At 43.3% G+C, this 24,133-nt stretch overlaps 1 protein-coding gene across 2 annotated transcripts; it reads right to left on the reverse strand.

Moving 5' to 3' along the window:
• Window positions 1-222: 222 nt before the first annotated feature.
• On the reverse strand, window positions 223-23,920 carry psme4a (proteasome activator subunit 4a). Of its 2 annotated transcripts, XM_035605912.2 has the most exons (47): window positions 23,244-23,920; window positions 22,175-22,315; window positions 21,885-22,001; window positions 20,870-20,926; window positions 19,342-19,386; window positions 18,113-18,262; window positions 17,661-17,724; window positions 17,492-17,566; window positions 16,974-17,096; window positions 16,780-16,872; window positions 15,508-15,773; window positions 15,170-15,356; window positions 15,000-15,089; window positions 14,824-14,888; window positions 13,167-13,317; window positions 12,983-13,081; window positions 12,816-12,885; window positions 12,631-12,698; window positions 12,309-12,524; window positions 11,219-11,376; window positions 10,978-11,073; window positions 10,674-10,729; window positions 10,507-10,563; window positions 10,335-10,390; window positions 9,637-9,735; window positions 9,406-9,468; window positions 9,225-9,320; window positions 8,990-9,121; window positions 8,698-8,907; window positions 7,770-7,906; window positions 7,371-7,424; window positions 7,154-7,283; window positions 6,965-7,046; window positions 6,688-6,841; window positions 6,509-6,578; window positions 6,272-6,397; window positions 6,026-6,178; window positions 5,809-5,913; window positions 5,614-5,705; window positions 5,393-5,524; window positions 5,091-5,299; window positions 4,855-4,940; window positions 4,620-4,748; window positions 3,963-4,118; window positions 1,993-2,155; window positions 1,768-1,901; window positions 223-1,641 (listed from the first exon to the last, which is right to left on the reverse strand). In XM_035605912.2, the coding sequence occupies exons 1-47, from the start codon at window positions 23,438-23,440 to the stop codon at window positions 1,507-1,509; spliced, it is 5,544 nt and encodes a 1,847-aa protein (XP_035461805.1). In that variant the 5' UTR covers window positions 23,441-23,920; the 3' UTR covers window positions 223-1,506. The 2 variants fall into 2 exon arrangements, with proteins under 2 accessions (XP_035461805.1, XP_035461806.1); XM_035605913.2 differs by lacking the exon at window positions 20,870-20,926.
• Window positions 23,921-24,133: the final 213 nt, after the last annotated feature.

Raw genomic sequence — 24,133 nt, forward strand, 5'->3', positions numbered from 1 at the left:
TTATACCAGCTGACCCCTTCTGCATAATACACTTCCAAGATAAAACAATTCACAAATGTCAAAATATTCTTTCCATATTATATAGTGAACAATGATACAATAACATATATATTTGTAAAATGTTTATAAATATTACATATGGACGAAATATCAGTATATACACAGCCTGCATATATACATGCAGTGTCGTGAAAAGTTGCATTTAAAAAAACAAAACAAATGTAGTTTTTGTTAGAAACAATTTATTGTCATCTCAGTCAATAAGCAAACGGTACATCTAAAAAAAAGGGGGGGAATCACTGCAGTTTTGGCACTACACTATACATGAGTGAGGTACTAAATGCTTCAATACTTTGACTGATTTCAAGTCATCAGGGGAAAACGTGAGCAAAAAACAAAAATTTCATTCACTGGGTTTTAGAAAAGAAAAATTTGAGTGAGGATAACAGAGAAGAGGTCACATTTATGGACAGGCAGTTTGGTTATATTCTTGCACCGAGATACATGGAACGGTAATCAAACTGTGCTCAGGTCCACACAGCAAACGCATCACACACAGCACAGCAGCGGGGAGCTTGCCCTCTCCCTTTCTTGCAGGAGTAGATGAGAATAGACCCCACTGCTAAAAAGTTCAGCCACCTAAACACTCTCAGAAATACATCCAATGGAAAAAAGAATAAAAGTTAGCACTTCAAAAAAAAGCAAGTCAAATAAATAAATAAATATGTTTGTGCATATTTGCTATACCGTGATATATACATACATGATGCATATAATCGATTATAGATCAAACAGCCACACAAACATTGTGTGTTGCAGGCTCAAGTCTCATCTAAAGAAACCATTCTTCCATAGTCAGTTCTCGGTGGCTTGTGACCAACACTTCACTAATGGAAGAAAGTAAAGAGAATGTCCGACATCGGACATGGTGTTGGCTCAGTCGATTCTTGGGATATGATCCTGAGAAATGTGTGGGACACCGGTAGATGTCTTCAAGCATCCCATTTACACGCCACACACATTTACATCCGTGCACAAACAAACCCAAAAAAGCGAAGGAAAAAAAAGGGGGAAATAAAACTGTACAGTAATGTTACAAACTGCAGGTCATTCATTCCTGCCATGATTGATCCTTAAATATTAAGGATAGTAGAAATGTAAATGAGCTAAATACAGTCATCCTGTGTGCCACAACTCAGCTGATTTGAGTGCCATTCTTTACTCTGGGTGATGCTGGGACCTGACTTGTCAGTCAGGGACTGGATCCTTCTCCACGATGCAGGCTTGTATCAGTCTGGGTCGTCCCAGGCGGATACAAGAGAGACACATGCAAACGTAGCTGTAGAAAAAAGGTGGCTTCAGGAGTTTACCTCCTGTCCCTCTTCAGCACCTTCGTTTGACGGTCTTCAGTAATGAATTATAACCATGTTTTAATGTCTTTTTGGGCGTGCCTATGAACACATTCAGTGATATTTATGTCATCAAGTTAATACGCTTTACCAGGTTTTAGGCATAATAACAGGGGGAGACCAGCAGGTCAGTCAGGACAAGCAGCTGGTCATCTGTGAACTGCTGCTTGTGTTGCTGCCAGTTGTCGTGGTGAGTCCGTCTGAAGTTTGACAGCGTTTTCTTCACAGTCATCTGAAAGAACACAGAGATTATCTCACATTTAGGGAAAACACTGCAAGATCTGGCCAACTGAATAAAGAGGGACTCAAAGATAATCCCAGCAGCAATATTAAGTGGATAGTTGGTGACTGCACATACTTCAATGGGTTGTGTGTCATTGAGGTGAGCGCTGAGGTCCATCAAGAGCTGCGGCATCCAGGTGGGCACATCGTACGGGCTGGAGAGGATACAAGCACTCAACCCGAGGACACCAGCGTGGCGCCGCACCAGGTCTACGAAAAATACAACAGGAGGGATTTCCATAAAAAGGAGCATATTGAAAGAATCATCACACATTCTTGAGGTCAAGAACATTTTCCTTACCAGCAGAGGGAATAGTGTCCCCTATAGAGCACAGCTCCCTCTTCCTCTTCTTGGGCAAGGAAGTCTTGCAGAGGGCCTCGAAATGTGCCTGCATGAGGGCATCCATGGACAGGAAGTTGCACTGAAGGAAGCCACTGAGTGTAGTTGCGGCCATTTCTCTCACCTTGGAATCAAACGCAGGACGATGAGATGGGATGTGCATGGTGTGGCTACAGTGCTGTTAAAAACTCAGCTCAGTACACAGATTAAAAAGATGATTATTCTAGAATTTGCTGCCAGTCACTGACATGATAATGTCCTGAAAGGAACAAGGAAGTAACCAAAAAACTAACCAAGACATTGCTTACGATTAATTGGAATATTGCTTTCTCTGTTAACTGGATATTTGAACTATATTCTGTGTTACATTTCATTACATGCATAATGCTGACGCTCTTGTCCAAAGTAACTTACAATAAGTGCATTCAACCATGGAGATATTACCCAAAATGTGCAAGAATCATGCGAGTACATACAAATTGATCAAATAGACAAAAACGGCTCCAAGTGCTCCATTTTAGAATCTTTCTTCTTCTTTTTTTCCTGTTTTAATGATTCAAGGACTAAGGTGCAGTCAGGTGAACAGTTTTCAGTCTGCGACAAGAAAGTTTGCAGGGTTTCTGCTGTCCTGATGTCAATGGGGAGCTTATTCTACCATATTATATTACATTGTAATTCCATAAAGTTTAGAATGTATATTGCAATTAAATTAAAACTTAAAATTAGGGTTATGGCTGATAACAAGGTTTGTTTGTTTTTTTGTTTTGTTTTTTAAGAGTCATCCAAAGGAGGGAAGGCTCCCCGTGTGCGAATACTAACTGGTGCCCTGGTCCCCTTTTCTCTGCACACTTATAATTGTGCCCTTTCAATCAAAGTAATGCATTTCGGAGAGGACACAAACTCCATGTGTGTCCTCAATAACAATACTCAGAAACTGAGGATTCTTTCTTCATTACTGAGAACCGCTACCTGCGCTGTCAGACATACGTACTGAACATGAGACATACCGCAGCAACAATGAGATTAGAAATGGGTTGGTCCACTAGTGCGCGCACTGGCTAGCTGGATGGAAATAGCAGCTAGCTGGGAACCGGGGGTGGATACGTGTGTGGGGGATGAGTCTGTATAATGTGAGCTAAAATGGTCTGTTGCACATTTAATGGTTCTATTCTCAGTGAAATGCGCAGCAAGTAAACTTTTAAATGGGTATTAGGCAGACCTTTGAGCAGCATTCTCCAGAGGGTGGGCTTCTCAGATTAAATAGGACCACCTAGAGCAAATATGCTACAACGTGTACAAATTATTCAGTTTTGTATAAACTATCATGTGGAAAAAAATGTCAAGTGTGATGTGTTGTGTAATACAGGTTACTTAGTAATATAATAAAAGGAAGGGGTCATTGCAGGCATTATATATGTCTTAGTGTATAATTTTTACTAGAGGTCATATTACTGAGGCCTATAAATCAGGTTTAGGTTAATTTAAGAAGCCAAACAAAAATGGCTACTTCCATCCATCCCCCACTTCTCCTTTGTCTCCACTCCATCCCCTCTCCCTCTCATCCTCTTTCAATCTGAACGTTATCTCCATAGCAACAGATTACTGCAGCCTGTGGTTTCCATAGCGACAGCAAAAGGACAAGAGGTGTGGGGTGTGTGTGTGTGTGGGGGGGGGACGAATGTAGAGCCAGGAGGAGAGTGCTGAATCACTTCAGTGAAGCTGAGAGACAGACTGCCTCCAAGCATAAACAACAAAGTATTAGCCAATAGCTTGGCCATTATTATATTATCAGACTGCCATGGGTTTTGTTCATGTTCCAGTGACATCCCTGTCACCGCTTGTACCGCACAGATCAAATGTTTCAGCTCTTGGCTTTACACTTGGAGTGATTTTGAACATTGGAACTGCCGTGAATGAATGCTCGCGTTCACCTCCAGCTGCTCGTCCTCCAGCAGCCGTATCACCAGTGACCGCACGTCGCTCACCGCCTTCTGGTCACTCATGAAGGTGAACAGGTTGTAAAAAGCCATGATCTGGAGGTATGTGAGCACCGTGTAGCGAGCGTGCCAAGAGCTGCTGCCAGCAATCTGCGAACACACGACAACAGACACGTCGGTAACCTACTGTGAGCGTTAGTTTGAAGGGAACAGAACATGGATAGCTACGCCACTTTATTTTATTGTAATGGAGCTTTGGGGAAACACCATTAATGTATACAATATCAAACAGCTTACGACGGTTCAATCAGAATGTGCGAACACAAAGGCTAAGAACTCCTCTGCATGTGTCACATCAATCCACAGATAGGAACCATTCATTTTCATTAAATCAACTTTGCATACCATGTGGGTGATTTCTCTTTAATTTCATGTAAATTCATTATCATATTGCTACCAGTTCTGCACCAGATGATACTCTTACAGTTGCACACCGTATAGCACAAAATATACAGTAGATAATGACAAAAAGCATTCCAATTCAGTTCATCTTTTTTTTTTTGCTTATTCATCTCGTGGTTAAAAGATGAGGTGGTCTAAAAAAATGCCCAGTGGTGTGATGCAGGTGAGATGTGGGATAAGATGACTCACCTCCTGCAGAGCACTGAGGACCATGGGGATCTGCTCTGGGTAGAGGAGTCCCTGAGACATCAGAGACAGGCAGGTCTTAGCGTCCCTCTTCAGCTCATCGTAACTGTCGTCATTCTCAACTGGAGCGATCTGGAGCAGAAGAGGGTGAGAGGTGAATGGGTACACGTTAAGAGAGAGAAAAAAAGGTTGAGTTGGTATTGCAAAATGCTTGTTGCTATGAATGAACAAGTTTCACCTTGAAAAGCAGGGGGAGCAACCGCAGCTGTTCTGGCACAGCAGTGGAGAAGGAGCGACCAGCACTTGCAATCAGCCACTTTAGCACTGCAGAAGTTTGAAGACAGAATTTGTTTGTTTTTTATTAAATGTAAGGAGTTTCTTAAAAAAAAAAATCAAGTAACCTATTCTTTCAACAATCCCTACAATAGCCAGTATTTATTGTGACAGCGGAGTTCAGAGTTAACAGCCGCCCACCTGTCTTGAGCAGCTTAATGGCCTGTGTCCTCTCATCCTGCACTCCCCCCTCATTCTCCTCGATCACATGGTTCTGGATCTCCTCGTCGCCCTCGGTCAGAGGCTTCAGCTGCAACAGAATCCGCTCGGTGAAGTCAGAGATGCGCGGAGAAGTGGTCGGCTGGGTGTATGGTAAGTTCACGTCGATCATGAAGATGTAGGTGAGCACGCTGGAGGGATGCCGAACCAGAGAGGACAGGGTGAGAAACACAAAAAATTCTGACAAAAAAAAAAAAGATACAATGACAAGGAAAAGGACTTACCTGCCAATTCGCTCCCGTACATTCTTGTAGACCTGTGTGAGTTTGGGCTCCAGGTATTGTAGCAACCTGTGCAGGAGCTCTGGTACGCGCCACTCCTGCTGAGCCAGGCCTCCCTGCAGCACGTACAGACGGCTGGGACAGAAAAGGAAGCAAAAAAACCAAAACATCAGCGATTGTCAGTCACCGCAACATCTGCTTAAGGCATCAACCTTTCTACTCACCAGGCATCCACAAAGGAGCCCCCCTCGCCATTGACTGGAGACTCCATTAGCATCTCAAACAGCCAGTAAAGCTTGCGTGGGTCTCTGCTCTCCTGCAAAAGACAGAAGTCAAATGGAAGAAAGGATGAGGTGGCACGTGATTAGGAAATGGAGGGATAAAGACACGATGAGTGTAAAGGAACAAAAAAGGCTTACACAGGCTGTGGCGATGCAGGTGCCCCAGTCTGCGTACGTTTCTATGGTGATGTTTGACAGGGCAGTGCGGAGCAGCGGACAAAGCAGCTCCCAAAGACTCTCAACCTGTAAACAGAGCAGTAGTGTATGTCCTGGTTTGTTTGCTCTGGAAGATCCAAGGTCCGGAAGGACACTCACAAAAGCACCTTCAGAAGGAAGGACAGTTTCAAATCCATACCTTTGAGTAGCTCCAGTGTTTGCAGCCTCTGATCAGCCCAGAGATGATCTCCGCAACACACCGCTGCTTGCTCTCGTGGGAGTCTGCCACCAGGCGCTCCATGTGGGGCTTCAGCACGGGCAGAAAGACGTCGCTGAAATTGCGGAACAATCCCTGGAAGAGCAGGAGAAGGAAACAAGTTAACCTTTTAAATTGTCTGACTTTAGTTTTCGGTTCCACGTGAGAGTAGTATCGGGGAAAACTCACCTTGAACAAACAGAACCTGCGAGGGCTGAACTTGTCCTTTCCCTTACGGTCCTCGAGGGACAGAAACTCGATGAACTGGTTGATGAATACTGGGTCTGAGAAATGGTCGAAGATTATCTGCTCCCGCTGTTAGGGAGCGCAGGAAAAGTATTGTATATAGTTAATATTCATTGCCATTACTGAATGTGTTACATTTTTTTCCTAATGGGTGTGTGTGTATGATGTGTATGCACAAACTTCTGTCATCTCATCTCTGGTCAGGTTCTGTTTAGGTTGCTCGTCCAGCGGTGCATACATCATCAATTTTCTAAACAATAAAAAAAACCAATATGTTTAGGCATATTGCAAATATATCAAGGCAGCAAAGGATAGTTAAGAAAACTAAATAAACATGAGAAAAGTATTAAAATGATGACCTTGGCCAGCAGTAGTATCCCCAGTGAGTCTTTTCCACAAACGTGCTGTGATCCCAGTCCTGCTGTGTGCGGGGCAGGCTGCTGCTGTTGTACTGGAGCCACTGGTTGTCCGGACGGTCCCCTGCTACTGTGTCACTTAGCTCCTTCACTCCACCTAGCAAAAGATAAGTGAGGATTTTGGAGTTGTAGAAAACTATAACTAGAATGGAAACAATACACAACAACTGTCATGTACATGACAGACAAAAAACAACAACAACAACGTTATGATGCTTACAAAGCTCAGTGGGGTTGACGGGGACTTTCTTGTGTGGTCTCTTTATCTGTTTCATGATCCCCGCTACGGCTGATATTGCCACCTAATGGAGGAAATGAGACATTTCAAGCCAAGTGTCCACAGGAGAGACTGGAATGTTTGATGACCCTTTCATAGCACCGCTGCCAGTATAAATTGTGTGTGCCGCACCTTGCGAACATAGAGGGAGTCATGGTTGAGGCTTTTGACAAAGAACATGACAGCAGGCGGTGGGAGTTCGTGGTCGTCTCTCAGGAGCAATGACAGGAAGCCAATTGAAATGTGTTCAAACTTCCAAGGCCTGGAACAATAAACCACAAAGGTGTTACAGATAAATATATATATATATATGTGGGGTTTGATGACATAAATATTAAAATGTACTTACATGTTTCTATTGCTGAGGTAGTCCAGCAGATCACCGATGAGGTTTTTGTATTTCCTACAAAAATGTAGTGGATTATTATTATTTGAACTGGATATGTGACCAAACAAGTCAATTCAATTAAAGGTGCACCATTGCTACCAAACTATCAAGAGTATCAAGTATTTATCTTGCTTGCATGAAAGCTCGTGTACCGAGTAAACACGTCACAGATGAGCTGTGTCAATATTTTGAAGTCTTTTTTTCACAAGGTCAAAGGATGATGTGAACTAGAGACTCCCATGTTATTGTAATTTCAGCCATAGAAGCATTTTGCTTATAGAGGAGGGAGTAGCATTCGAGTGATCTGCAGGGTCTTTGGCGTGCTGATGATTCTTTGACTTGTTGCTGGTATGTACTTACTCAACAGACTCAGAGTTTTTGAGCTCCTGCCTCTTTAGACCGTCTGCTGATTCTTCCTCCGAGGGGACGGGGTCCTCAGGAAAAGGATTTCCAGTGATCATGAGTTGTTTGGCCACAGCACAGCACTCAGCAGGGATCTGGGGGGGGGGGGGGGGGGGGGGGGGGGGGGGGGTAAATGATTGCATCAGAAATAATTGTAGGAGGGAAGGAAACTTAAAAAACTTTTAATGAAAAAAATGATAACTGAACTGAGACGACGATGAACACTAGACATTTCACAAAGGAGACTCCCACCTTGTGAGTCTGTTTATTTAGTATTTTTGTCAACACAATGATGTATCATTGCTTAATATGCACTATTAAGATTTAAGATTAATTGTGATTGTTGTTCCGTAATTACTGATGATACATTTTATTGAATGTGTCCTTTTTACTGTTATATAAACTCTCCCTTTGTAAAATGTAATGCTGTTTATTTGAAAAAGTATACTTCGGGCTGTGAGCAAACATGGGGGAGGGGGACTGAACAAATATTGACTTTCCCTTTGCATAGCAATGTTGGAGTGAAGGCTCAGGCCAAAAGCATAGAGCAAGGTGGAAGAAACTGTCTATCTAACTATATTGCAACCACCTCTAACTAGTTTTAGAGAAACCAATTTGTATTTGTTTCAGTTCACGAGGTTTGTACAGTAGGGTCAGTGTCAGTCAAAACGTCCCCAAGGTACCGATATAAAAATTCTGAGAATTCTCTCACAGCTTAATATTTTTAATTCAAAACACATTCACCCCATATTTTCAATCACGAAATGGAAATTATATGATGATCTTTGATCTTCAAGCTGCTGATTTCTATGCTATTATAAAAAGACAGATATCACGATGGCCTTCGATGTTCCATTTGTGTAGGTGATCTTAGTGTTTTCCTTACAGAGAAGTCCATGCCGATAGTCTCGTACTGGCGATGGATTTTGTCTGCGAGGTCATCGAAGAGCCGCACAATGGAGGGCTTCTCCAGAGACATGGCCGAGCTGAGGCCAGAGCGCACAATGGCGGGCCACGTCAGGGCGATGCAGTCCCAGTCGTGCAGATTGGCCAGGCACACCCCGCTGTGATTCCCCAGGAGACAGTACAAGGCACCCTGCAGACATAAAGAGGAAACATGAGAAATGGAAATAATTCTTTGAAGCTTTTAATGGTGCAGAGCGAGGGGACTGTCATACTTTGAACTGTTGCTGTGTTACGCTGCTGTTGTCCGGGTTGAGAAACTGTAGGACGTGGGGGATTAGATCTCTGCAGCAGAAATTGTAGGTTCCCAGTGCAGTAAACAACACGTTTTGAGCTCTGCTGCGCACCTGGGGGGTCATACAAATCTCAGTTATGGTGGTTTTTCCTTTGTGAGTGTCAGGAACACAAGTCAAATATCAGACTTGCTACAGGACATCCCGTGGAACTCACTTGACTGTAGGTGCTTGTGGAAAGCCTCAACAGATCTCTCATCAGATCCTGGTGAATGCTCCTGTACTGACATCCTTCCACTGTCAGTTTTCGCAGCTGATACAACGCACAAGATTCAGAGTTAAAATGGTGAAACACACTGAAAAAATTACAAAATAGAAATTCTCTTTCGACGACTTACCTCATGCTGGAGCATTACTCTGTCTATTAGCAGGGCTCTGATGTGCTGCTTTCTGCCGTGAAGCTGTGAACACAATGACGAGGCATTACGCTTTCTGTTGATGGTCAGTTTGAACATAAGATGTAACGTCATCATCACTCACACATGTATAATGTAATATAATGTGAATGGTTTCTGAATACCTCTGAGGACAAAAGTACAAAAGTAAAATCAAATGCCAAAATTTCTCACTCTGTTTTCCATCGATTTCTTCACAAGGTTGAAGCTCTTCCAGCGGGAGTCAAACTCATGTTTGTGAGAACCTTTGAAGTGCATCAGGTCGCTGATAATCTGAAAGGTAACGCAGACAAAAATGTTGAATTAGTGTTAGGTGATACGATCAATACATCCTCTTCTGTTATTGAGACTTTGAGCGATTCAAGAAAGCAAATGTGAGTCAAATTAATTCAGTGATAGGCAACGGCAAGCACAGTTGCCCAAACAGCGCGCCACTGTGGCTTTCCAAAGGAAATTATGCAAGTGTATATTTTGTAATCTGCAGGTAGACAGCGATTTTGTAGACATGAATTTAATACATCAGTAATTGCTGGTTAAAGTGGAGGCAAAGTGCAACAAGACAAGACTATAAGATAAAAGGGGATAATAAAAAAAAAGAAACAACAGTAAAAGTAATAAGTAAACATAAATATTAACACAGAAAATTAGAAGTGAGAACAGAAGTATACACAATGTAATGAGATTGCATATATTTACGACATTGACATTGCACAGACAGAAAATGAGTATTGCACAGTTAAAATAGTTGAGATATATTGGTGATTTCAGAATTGTTTTGAACACTGGCATTGTAGTGCATATTTTTCAACACAGCCAAATGAGTGCAAAGACGTAAAGCTAGACAGGTTATTATTATGTAACTGCCTGCCCACCTTGATGATGGAGAAAAGAGACTTGGTGTCATCTTCAGAGTGCTCCAGGATGTAATCTGAAAGAAAAGGTACAGGAACTCAGATGACAGGTGAATGGGTCCACAGCTTAGTTAGGGGATGGGGCTGTGGATTAAAGAAGCCTAAAACGGCGCATAAGTGAGTGAGCACTTACGCAGCAGCTGTCTCATTACACCACAGATAGCGTCTCTGTAGTTCTCTCTGGACTGATCTGCACGTAGAGATCATATTACAGTGGAGGACTATACAAAGACAAACCCAATAATTTATTGTGAGCAAAACTTTCATCATTTTACATCTCTTAAATATCAACTAACGTACCATACTCCATTCCTGTATAGAGGATGGTCTCATCGAGATTCGCCATGCTGTGGACTCTGGAGGGAAAAAAGCAGGTTTGAAACCAAATTAAATACAGAACATCTATAATAAAATCCGAATTTACCTCAGTAACACAGCAACGATACTACAATTACACTATGAAAATGTCTCGTTTTCTTTTTGGGGCTTTTACTGAATCTATCCAATAGTGGAACTTTTGCCACTCGACAGTGTCTTTCTCTGTTTTCTTAGTCTTAGTCTTTCTTATTAGAAATATTTTGATAATGTGAAAGCAACTGCTCACAGTTCGGGGATGGGCACTCCTTTCAGTGGAGGCATCAGACCCCCAGCACCTAGAAGGCAGTGCTGAACAATGGTCAGGCTTTGAAGGACATCATCTCTGAAACACACAAAATCAACAAGCATCATATACACAGTATGAACCCATGGACGCTATAAAGTCTACAGCTTGTGACATCAGTAGAAATGTAAAAACCTAATTTCTGAATAAGCACAAAAGGCCACTCAGAGTTGCTTCTCCTTACCTGCTCATGTCTTGTTCTCCCTGAGCAAATCTCTGAAGGCGCTGAAGCTCAGGCTGGAGGATCAAGTCCAGTAAATAAAAAGCAAAAGAGGTCTCCTCAACACTGGGCACATGCCACCGGATATCCAGCTTCCACAGGTCCCCAGGCCGACCCCAGTCCTGGACGGGATAAAATAACAAATAACACTTGGATTATTTACACGTTACTTGGTTTCGTGAAAATGTCTGGTTACATTAACACCACCTGATAAGAGTGAACCGATTTGTTTTTGGGGCATGACTCTGATATCAGTCAAAATAAAATCTCATGGAATTTTAGTTTTTTCCTAATCTTGTTCAGGTTACATTTATATGTGGAATTATACCCAATAGGAAATGAAGATCTGCCAATTCACTCAGAAAAAAAAAACAGACATTCACAGCACTTACTGAAAAACCTAGCTATATTTGTGTTCATTGGCTTTGGCAAATGGTTACTCAAAACAGCATATCTATTTACACCGCCATTTGAGTGCACAGCGGCTAAAAGAAAAGACATAAATATGCTTATATGACATCAGACCACTTGATAACAAATTTACCAGGCCTGCACTGATGCTGGCAACTGAGGAAACCACAAGTGAGAATCTCACCTCATCTCTCCTGCAGTGCAGTGCAGTAGGCAGTAATTCTGCCAATGGATCTACAAGTGATCTATTTAGACATTAATAACATTCAGAATCTTCCAGAGATTTTCCAGCTGTATTCAAAAATGGGCTAAATCTGACATTTTCTGGAAATTTTACAAGGGGACTGGAAGAAAAACCTCCTGAAAACGTCTGGACCAACATTTGTGGACATTTGCGTTCACACATACAGCCCCTTCAGAAAGGTTCACGAAAATATCCTGACTTCATTGCCTGAAAGCAGCTATAGTGGGATCAAAGCACAGGTTATCTACACTGACTTAAAGAGAGGCAGACAATTAATCAAACAAACCAGGTCACAGTTATTTAGACTTATTTGGTCTAATCAATAATGTCTGCAATTGCAAGTGTTTCTTTGTTACTAAAATAAGTAAAAATAAATGTACAATCAATCAACATTAGCACCTTGATGGGTAGATAGTCACTGATTGGTTGGTGAAAGCCCCCGGGCACGCTGCAGTACTCTGTGGGGTAGGTGAGGGCAGTGGAACGGAGGATGTGATGGAGCAGGTTGCAGGCGAGAGTGTAGCCCTGCTTACACTTGAGGTGGAGTGTCAACTGCAAAATCTGGACCAGGTCCGACCGATAGGGCAGGACCTTGTCACCATCCACCCGGGTCACCTGAGGTGCACATGGCAAGAAGAAGGGGAAAATATTGTTTTAGTAGAGAACTATATATCGGAGGTGTTGGTGTTAGGGTTAGTTTATAATGAGTAGTCTGAGTCACCTCAGAAAGGAGCTGGAGATTCCACAGCAACTCCTTGTCAAGCTCCTCGTCATTAAGCACTTCCTCGTCTGTAACAAAAACTGTCAGTCAGGCAAATGACAAAAACACATAGAAGAAGCAAACAAATCATGCGTTTCAAAACCTCCTCTTATACTAATGCGTATTCCTCTGTGGTGAGCACTTACTGACAGCGATTTGGTTTATGGCATTGCAGCAGTGTGGCACAAACATCTTGAGAGACTCTGCAGGGTGACACTGAAGACAGAAACACAGCAGGGATGAAGATGTTAAACCAATAAGCAACATGACGTTGATGCTTTGTGTCTGGGAGTCAGAGGGCAAAAAAACTGACCTTTGAGGCAGCTCTGCACATGTCGGCCACCATCCTCCCAGCAACACGCGTCTCAAAGATGTTGGTGGTTGCAAAGTTGAACACTTTCACAAGAGCCACCTGTTGAAATAAAACAACAAACATGTTGAGATACATACATATGTATTAGAGTATGAGTATAAGTTTGTGAAGGCTGAATCTCAACCTTGAAGATGTCCAGCGAGCACTGTGTGAGGATTGTACTGAAGGTGGAGGACAGGCCGAGCTCTACAAGACTCTCCAAATGAGTCATTTTCTCCGTTTCGGTTTCCTCACGAGTTTGCTCCAGGGTGCTGCTGTCTATCAGGGCGAAACATCTGTGCAAATAAAAAAAAGAAAAGTTCAAATGTTTAGATTTCATTCCATTCAAATACTGGATACTGGACAGTAGGTGATGGGGCTTGAACAACTTGTAAATCTCTCAACAATGCTGTGAAATTAATATGTAAAAATGCTGTGACGTGTTTTCACATTCAATAATTTTACAGTGACGTACCTGAACACACCAATAACAATAACTACAATTTGACCATCTATATTATCTGCTACTGTGATAAGTGTGAAATGCTTTAAGGTCCATTTCAAGGTGTTGAATCAGGGGGAGACATGTGCACTCAAATAATCCAGCTTTACAGAGCAACACTTTTGTCTACTTACTCTATAACAAAAGATATTACCAATTTTAGAGAGAGTTTTCCTCAGTTTGTCATTTTAATCATACTTATGTCAACCTCCCTTTGCCATAAATTTGAACTAAAAACTACAGGTGTGAAAACTACAGGATGTGAACATTTCCTGTATGCTCAGGTCCATGGGGGCTTGACACGTCGATTACAATGCAACTACGATTACGTGCTACTTTTGCGTGAGTCTGCAAAGTTAATGCACATAATCAAAAATAATTGTGAGTAGCCAGTTAGCCCAGTCGCTCTCATGTGCACCCTGAATGGTTCAGTAAAGAAAGGGCTGGAAAACATTTTAAAGAGCAGCCAGCCAGTGGGAAAATGTGGTACTTTTTGACGAGGAAGAATTTTATTATATCTGCAATATATACTGTACATCAAATCTTGTCATTAAACGTTAAATTATTAGTTATTTAGTTTTCACTCGTACAAAGTTGCAAAACAACTTCCCCAAAATACTAGTAAGAAAGTTATTGTTGACTGGTAAGAATACAGTTCTGACTTAGGGGAAATGCTTTCACGAATATATAAAATGTATTCACAGAGGAGTGTGATTCAATTAAGTGTTAAAACATTTTAAACTTGCAACTGGACTATGGAACAAGAGTTAATGTGTGCCAGTGACAGTCACTACGACCAATGACAAGTGCCACTGTCCCCGCCTCCAGAGTCTCAAAAGTAAACTTGACTTGGTTTTCAGCAGGTTTTGGGACAAATGGAACACAATAGTAGTCGTCTGTTCGGCCAGCAGCTTCTGGAAAGCTCTGCAGTATTTTCTCATAGTTTTTAAGTAAAAAAAACACAGGTAACTGAGAAAGAGTGTGTGTGGCAACACATGAATATTTGCGTTTGGGTTATTAACTGTCTGTTTATCTGTCAAATAGTTTACCTGCTACCGCTCAGTTTATACAGATGCTGGGTCTGCTCACTGTGACCCCTTCACACTCACCTTCCCTTCATTTTCCCCCCCTTCAGACATAAATGTACACCGATTTCATACATGGCCTGTCTGGAATCGAACTAATTTGTAGCGCTAGAAAACATTAATGCCTCTCATTGGCTTCACAACTGCATCAGTGAAAGCAGCTGCTCCTGGTGAATGACATGTCTTTTGCAATTTTTGATCGAAACCCCACATACCTGTCCATGAACTGGAGCACAAAGTCTTCGAACTCCGCTGAGGCTGAGCACATCTCTCTTTCCACCTGAAAGTAGTCCGAAAAATATTTTAAAAAGCTCAAGCTTATATGCATGTATCATCAAACATTACAAGGCATTCAATTATGAAAAGGGGAGAGAGAAAAACAGCTCATCACCTCTGTTAAGTCAGTTCTTTCATGTAGGGCAGATGAACAGTCCACCAAAGGCACAAGAGTCACAAATGTAGCGATAAACTGGAATGTGATCTGTAGAGACAGGAATAATATTTATATCTGATTCACCAAGTTCAACCAAAATAAAGCAAACGAAAGTACAGTAAGCGCACCATGCACTTGCTGAAGTCGTTTGGGTCAACGCCAGGCAGAGCCCTCATGAGCAGGGGCAGCATGTGAGTGGGCCCCTCGGGAAAGCGCTGGCCACCTGACACTAGGCTCCGTGCCACACCAATCATGCAGCTCAGGGTGGCTGTCAGCTGGTGGGGCTCTGTTAGAGTCTCCAGAGCAGGGTAGGTTCTATAACAGAAACAGAGAACAATTAGCTCCTTGTGTTCAATTCAAAATGAGGCCTTGTCTCTTATCTAAAGCAGAAAAACTAGCAACAGTGTGGCTGATTCTTAAGAAGCAGAACTTTGAACAAGTTATCTAAGTGCAGATGCAGACTTACTTCTCCAGCACAGGCGGAATGACCAACTCGGGCCTCATTAGAGCCAAGTTTTGCAAGGCCTGGGCTGCATCCAGGCTGCCCGTCTTGCTGAACATGGCCAGCAGGACGGGCTGCATCATACTCTCCACAAAGTTGGTGATATCCTCCTCTGTCAGCTTGTGGCCGTCAGGTATGGGCGTTAACCACGTGGGCTTTCTGTATCGTTCTCGGTGCAGCCGGCGTACCACGCTGGCCGGCAGACGCTGGAGCAGCTTCATGAGCTTCATCTGGACGTGAGCACAGAGGGACAGAGAGACAGATACATGACAAAGGGGTGACACACAGGTGGACAGTGCGCTTTTATGTAGACTGGACAAATGGAGAGGTAGAGGGCGTCAGATGGAGTATAGGGAAACACGTGACATAATGGACATACAAACACAAACCGCTCCACTGTAAACAAAGCTTTGTCTGCTTGTCTTGTATGTATACGTGTGCAAATATTGGGGCCACTTAAACACAGTCTAATATCTTGATTGACATTTCATCAGGGAAACAACACTCAATTTGCAACTGTGTCTTCCCCTTTTCTTCCAGCGAGAGGCTCTTAAAAGACCGGCGCGTTCTTGGTCGATTGCAAAACATTGTTTACATGTAATAAATCCACAGCCGAGTGGATGGGCAGCTCACGAGTTTGCAAAAGCAACAGCCTAGAATACTCTCATCAACCCCCCCCCCGCCAAAAATAAAGGTTTGTGTATGAGCACAGGCTATTGCCCGTGGTGCTTCAAATCTAGTGCAGGAGGTTCCTCAAAACAGAAAGGCATGTGGCCCAGCTCCCAGTGACCTTTGATAGCATTGCAGCTTCCTCACTCACAGGCCGCTTCTGAACTAGACTCCGATGTAAACCCAGACAGCCGACGACACTCAGGAGGCTTCCTGGAAAAATTATGACGAGTGACTACGCCCTGTGATGTTATAAATGTTGCTGCCATGTCCTGTTGAGCAACGTTAACTTGATACTGGAACTGGACTTAAGCTTTTAGTTGTTTATAATTATTATCCTCTTCACGCACTTCGTAAGGCATTTGAGTTTAAATTTTTACAGCAAAAATATATTTTTAAACGTTCAGACATCTAACCTGCTGATTCTCTCAAAACCCTGCTGATGCTTTCCCTCTGATTGAACACAAATTCCCAAGGTAATGTCTAATGAAGGAGTCCACTGTTTATTGTTTCTGCATTTCAACGATCATTCATCTGTAAAGTAAAAAAAAGAAAAAAGTGACTCACCAACCAGCGGCCATGGTTTGATGGGTGGAAGAAGGATGTAATACTGTTGAAAAGGCCACTGAGTTGTGCTTGCGTTTGCTTGCTGGGTCCTCCCTGAAAATGAACACAACAGAGTTTACTGAAACAATCTTTTCTACACTTCACTTTACCTGTAATCATAAAAAAATAAAAATACGCATGAACAATGAACTTACCAGGAGGGAAGAGACCCAAAGCACCACATGGCCGATGTCGTAGGCATTGGTGAGGTATCGCGGTACCATCATGTGACTGGTTCCCACGGGGAGATTCAAACTTCTCAAAATTCTTGTGAAAATCTAAAACGTGATTTTAAAAAAGTTACTTCATAAAAAATTAATCTTAAGCAGTAATTAGTTATAAAATACAACACAAGTCCATGACATTTCAGGGCATGTTTATATTTGTCATTAACACATATGGTGCTGTCAACATGCAAGGATGTAAACATTCACTCTGTTGAAGCACCAACATAATGCAAGTCATGTCCTATTAGTGACCTAGAGCAGGATCAACAAGGAAACTTGATAATTTGTTTCTCTGACAAGCAGCAATAGTCAGGTAACAGACACCATGTGCCCAAATCATGAAGATTGGGCAACACGCAAGTGCCACAAACCTCAAAACAAACAAGTATGAAATCGTGTCATGGCACTGGAGAGGGGTTCTCCAGAAAAAAAAGAGGGCAACGAACCTTGGGGATATACGGGTCCCAATCGATGTATCCGATGTTGTCATTGGCCAAGCGAGCAAAAAGACTGACCAGATGCTGCGAAGAAGTAGGACAACGTGTTACACAGTGAAGACGGAAATACTCTCAACTGTGTATTCAAACATTTTCTTAACAAATTCCATCTACTCACCACTTCCCAGCTCGGAAGATTTTGCACAGACACCCATAAACTGATCAGTTCATCAAACCACAACCTGTCAACAGATTGTTTTTGGTTAGAACAGCAGTTGATACACTTATCGAGAACACGTGGCATTTCACAGACAGGCTTCACTGACAATTATGGTAATTTATAAAAATGTGTTTTAATAATTTTTAACAAGCTGGGATTCAGTTACAGGAATTAATCAAAGTCTCCCCCCCCCCACTAACTGGTTAGGAAAACATAGAAAAGTGGAACTGCATCTCGGTTATGCTTCATAGCACCTGTTTTTGATGTCTCAATATGGGATGCACCCCATCTCACATTCATAGAGACACTTTTTTTTACTGGATGCCGAGGCTACCTGGCTAAACTGTCTCCACACTGGAGAACTAGCTTGGATCTCAACCAGACTTAGGAGAAGATGAGAGGTTTCTCACTTGAACCCTGTGTGATGCAGCTCCGGAGGCAGAGTCGTGGGGAGAAAGAGCTCAAAGTAGCTGATTGCTCTTTGCATGGTGACATCAAACGGACAGAGGAGTGGTCTCCATTCGTCCAGCATCTCCTGAGTGGCCGACTCAGAAAAATATCTGCATGAAGAGAGAGAGGGAACCACAATTTGTTTTTAGTTTTTTGTAAAATATAGCCGAAGGCAGGTAATGAAGGAAGGTTGATCATATCATTCACAAGCTTATGAATGTATATATATGGATACTTGAAGTATCTCAACCAGCAGAGCAGCTTAGAGAGAGTTCCTCAAAGATTGACAAGCCTCTTAGGTCCTTTACGAATCACATCCACATACCTCTGAACACACTCAGACGATAAAATCAACACTCATTAGGTTACGTTTATGTAAATACATTCTCAGACCTTGTGTGATAGCTTCAAAGCCACTGCATTCAACTACGAGTCATCTAGAGTTACTTTTGAGTTCCCATTCATCTAGATGACCTGGATGTTTGTGTTATGTTCACATTACAAGAGGACTGTCATACATATGAACCAGCTGCTGTTGAGATGTCAATGCTGGGAGTGCACTGTTCCACAAGCAGGAGATTATAAGTCATACACCAGGCACATTTTTAGCCGTTTGGGTAAATCCTGTGGTTCCACCGGGCTCATGGTCCGAGAGGGGGATTTTCTCGCTTCATTATGTGCTTATGTAAACCCTGCAGGTTATTCCAGGTCACCTAGCCTGCTCAGCAATTCCACATCCACTGGAGGCCTTGACAAAACTGTTACTTCCCACCTAAGCGACTTCCCTCTGCCTCGCCGCTGATCCACAGTGTCTCAGCAAATGAACACAAATCACTAGTCTCCCTCCTCGCCGTAACAGGAAACTCTCACACAGGACAGAATTAGATGAGATAATAGGATTATCTGCCTAAGTGCAATGTGAGGGACGAGTCCCAGTGCTCGCCTAAGATATCTGCATGCACAACTATGGTGAACACAATTTCGGGTCCTGATGGTACAGCAAAGCTAAGGAATAATATAGCATATCAGTGGGCTTAGGACAAGTTAGCAGAGGCAACATTTATACAAAAAGAAAAAAATAAAAGAAATGTCATACTAATACAGCTCGAATTTTGACAATCTTGGAGCCAAAATGAAGATAAGACAGAATGGGCAATTCATAGACAATGAAATATCCAGATGTACTTACGGTCTGCAGCTTTTCACAAGTGTTTTCAACACACTTTCCACGGAGCTGTGATAAAAGAAAATAAAAACAATGTCATGAACGTGCCAAAATAGTAACACGCTGATGTTAGAGAAACAGTTAAACAACCCCCACACCAATGCAACTTGACTTTGACTGCATGCACACAAAAACTTCTTTACACCTGACTGGTAAAACGGTGGAAGAGAAAAGCTTAAGGGCCGGCATGTTGTGAGGAAACTGTATTAACAGCCTATAATACAGTTAACTGAAAATAAACATATCGTCAATACTGACTGCTACCTGACGTCATGCTAATATACATATCTGTAAGATACTGGTTGAACTAATTTTCCTTTGTAACCTGACAAAAATTAATCATGGCTACGATAGTGGTTTGGATTTACTTCTGATAATAAAATATCTTACACATGACAAACTCCTGACATGATTATCTTCACATTTAGACTGCAAACGCAGGACTGTGGTCACATAAAGCTTGGGACCAATATAACCACAGCTTTTGAGCTCCTCGCTCACAATCCCACCTATCTGCTCACATGCAAGCTCAAGCCATGCCTCATTGGAAATGCCCCACCGATACCGCTCAACAACTGGTTGTTTAGCCCCACATCATTCAAGTCTTTTTTGTAGCTGACGCACTCCACATTTAACACTCTTTGACGACAGCTGAATCATGGGCGACGCTCTGCAAGCCAGACTGCGGCCATCGCAATGCAATGTTTAACACTGGAAGCCCACAACACACAGGCCACAGACCAGGGTCAAACTCATGCACTGCAAATCCAGCAACAACATCAAGAACTAGTCGAATTTAGGGTCCCGTTACAAAGTGCTCAGGCACTCAGCGAGAAGGAGCCCCACAGGGACTAAACTGTATGACCTTTGTTTTCGGGGTTGAAGTGAACCCTCACGTTCACCTCAACGCATTCCAGGTGAGGAGGGAATGTGACAAGAGACTGCCCTCCTCTGTGACTCCTGAAAATGCTGTGCGGTAGTGCGGGGACGTTTAAACTTCAGAGTAAGCTAAGGGGACAGATATGTAACAGCAAACATTCCCCTGAACATTGGCCAAACGCAGACAATAGTTAAGAGATCATTAATGTACATACTAATGCCACTGCTGAGCTTATGGAGTAATAACTGTCACCTTTAGTCATTGTTTTTAGTCATTTTTTAACTACATTGCTGCCACGTAATCCACTGTAGCTGAAATATATGGAAATGCAACATGAAAGATTAGAAGAACCCCCTGAAAAATATTAAAGAAACTACACTGTGTATTACCCTCTCTCACATTTGATTTGGGAATAGGAGAGAAGGGTAAGAACTCTGTTAGCTGCAGTGCGACAGTCTCCAATATGAGTGAAATGTTAACATTGCTTTGGTCTTCTGTCACAAGCTGCATATGGGCTGTCCAGTTTTTGTTTTCACATGCAATGTAAAAAAAAAGTAAGTGCCTCAAACGATGAATTCAAAGTAAAAACACAAAGAGAAGTATTGTCCTTACCACCTCTGAACCAATTTAAGCATTATGAGTTTAGAGGATGAACGAGGCCGTGGAGAACTGAATGTGAAAGGAGACAAAGGCATAAAGAACACATTCAGCATGTGACCAAGTGCCAATCACTCAAAATATGAACATACGATGCATCAACTTGAAACAATTTATCAGAGTTTTCTGTGCACTAGTATAGTTTTGACAGAAAGGAGTCTGCAATCAGCCAAAGCAGCTTGCTTTCATCAGCTGTAACATAAATGAAAAAGATGCGCTAGCCAGGCATTTATGTGACAAATATACAATGTTCCCATAGCACCATAAAAGAGCACCTCGCACTGCTTGCTAAGAATCTCGAGGGGAATATTTAAGGGTTTTGCAAAGGTTTAAATCATTTTTAACCCTCTGCTGGACGTTTGGACATTGTTCGATCTAAAAAGCACTGTTTCTAAAGAGCATGTGGCATAAAACGTTATCCGCTTATTCTCCAACCACTTGTCCACTTATGCAAAAGCATTCTGACTTCATTCAGTCTACAGAAACCCACAACCTAGAAGTAGACTAATAAAAAAGATGGCTTGAGAAGTGTCTGAGTGGGACAAAAAAATTCAGTTTACAGGTCATTCAAGTGAATTATTCAAAGTACAAAATTCATAACTTAAAAGAAAAGGCAGCTAGTTAAAAATGGAAGGGACTTTGTGCCATACACTATGATCAATCTGGACAATAGGGGTGGGTGGGTGGGTGGGTGGGTGAGTGAGTGGTTGGTGTTGGTGGGGGGGGGGGGGGTGAACTGGAGGGCTACTGAGAAGTTTTGGAGTAAATGTAGGAAATACAAATCTATAAATCTTCTGGCAACTACATGTTCTTTGATCTAGCACAAAATCAACAAATGTGTACAAGTTTAAATGTAGAGAATACACACCCCTCCCTTGATGCTTCAATGGCATTTCCAAATTTCTATGATTAAGCATATGCTGACAAATTACTCATATTAACCACAATACTAGAAAATACAGAGGCCTACTTGGGAAACCAGTTGAGGCCCAGATGCTCTGTTTTCGAGAACAGAATCCGGTCATGCAGCTCGTACAGTGGTCTCCACGGCAGCTCAAGGTCCTCCCTTGACAGTAGTTCCCTTTTCCTGTTAGTGTAATTGGACGTACAGACAGATGAGAATTAACATACAGATCATAGCTCATACAGTTTTACCCTATGTACAAAGAAATACAGATCATAACTTATAATAAATAGTGCGTTGGCATGTGTATTGTGTGCACAAGCTCTCGAGTAAAACAGATGGGGCCCCATTCTTACTTGAGGAGGTTGATGAGCAGCCGAGCAAGGCCCTGCATCATGCTGATCTCCAGTTTGGGGATCATCACTAGCTCATAGAGCAACTTGATGAACAGCACATGGTCCTCTTTGCTGAACTTCCGCCCATACAGTCTCATGTACCTGAACAATTGCAGATTTAGGGGATCATTGGTCCAGTTAAAACAGGCACAATAACAAGTAGTCAGACCCCATGCAAGCAGCACGGACAGCACAAACGTATGGCGCTCATATTGTCTCGTGTAAAAGGAAAGGAATACTATAACAAAAGCTCATCAGAAAATTAAAAGTGTGTGAACATTTTTGGGGGGGAAATAATATAAGTAGAGCTCAAAAAGCTCCATTGAGACCTTCGAGACTGACCGTCATAAAAGGTCTGCATTGCCGTTAAAAGGCCAAAAATGACCAGTGAACAGAATCTGGGTCAACCCCACAGTAAACTTTCCATCTCTCTGAGCCGGCAATGACTCACAGGCCATTGCTCCAGCATTGGGGACTGAGTTGGATTAAAGACAGCCCAGCAACCGAGTATATATATATACACAGTGTATAGTTTTATTGTATTATCTTTGAATGAAGTGTGACTTGATGTATCTGTTTGCCACTAAAGGCATGTGAAACACCGCCGATCAGATCATCCCTTGAGGCAACTCTTCTGGAAACCCATAACAAATCAAAAATGTGTGTAATATGTGGAGATATCTCGCGGGTGTGCCACCTGACAAGGCCCGATCACAAGGAGGGACAGACAGTGTCAATGACCCGCCGCTGGGCTGCTCCACCCGGGTCAGGACGCTCCGCTGCCCCCGATTACGAAACTCTTAGCGGCCCTAATCGCCGGGTGCTTCCTGGGCTCGGAGACGTGGCCGACGCTCGACAACCCCCCACAGAGCACATCGGAGGCTGCGTAGCAGCACATGCGTTCACCGGCGGCAGACGGGGCCGCGGTTCCTGGCCCAGCCGGTGAGCGGGTCGTGCACACCAGCTCGCGTTCGCCCCGCACAGAGGCGCGCCTGTGTCGCGCGCACAACAGATGTGAGTGTTGACTTACGTGGAAAGTTTCCTCGTCCAGAACAGCACCCCGGGCCAGATCTCCCTGAGCTGGACCGCGCGGCTCAGGTTGCCTTTGATTTTGCTCAGAAGGTCGTTGGACTCGGCGTCGAGTCTGTCCGCGTACGGCAGGAGTTTGTTGTACACGATGTCTTTCTGCGGAGCGAACCCGAGCGTGTCCGACTGGGGCTTTTCCATGGTGAACCAATCCGGAACCGCCTCGCTTCGCGGCGCTAGCAAAACGTCCCGACCGCCTTGACCCGCCTTGCGCCCGGTCCCGCGCACGCTGCGGCTAGCGACCTCGCGGCTAGCTGCGCTCTCCGGTGAGCCGGCCGAGGCTGTCGTGGCCCGCGCACGCCGAGTTCTGAGATTCACAAGTTTGGTGGGTAACACGCTAAGCTAGCCGCCTAGCTCAAGTTGAGTCCGCTCCCATTACCGGAAAACACAGAACAACGCCAGCGTCATCTCGTCAAGTGTTGTTAAGGCAGGCGACGCACGCGGGTTTATAACCGAAGAAAGCGACGGCGCACGCAGTTCCTCTCTATCGCCTAACGTTCTCCTGAGAGCCCGCTAACGGTCGAGCTAGTGTTAGCTGTCTACTATAAAGTCCGAGTCATAACCCAAGGACCGTCGACGTCGACTGATCCGTCCAACTACGGCAGCGCAGACTGCAGACGACACCCAGCTACCAGCGACACAACACGGACGTCATGTCCGCCGGCTGCCGGGGAGAACTACATATCCCAGCGTCCACCGCAGCACTCCTGCTTTTTATAAACGCTTATCCTCTTGGCAACGCAATCGGGAGGACTCGAAAAATCCAATTAAGACAAGTCCTCAAATGTCTATTCCAGTGCAGGCGGTCAAGGTCAAAATAACTACTGAAAATAG

This window comes from Scophthalmus maximus, chromosome 10, assembly GCF_022379125.1.
Source record: "Scophthalmus maximus strain ysfricsl-2021 chromosome 10, ASM2237912v1, whole genome shotgun sequence".
In the NCBI taxonomy this organism is placed as follows: Eukaryota; Metazoa; Chordata; class Actinopteri; order Pleuronectiformes; family Scophthalmidae; genus Scophthalmus; species Scophthalmus maximus.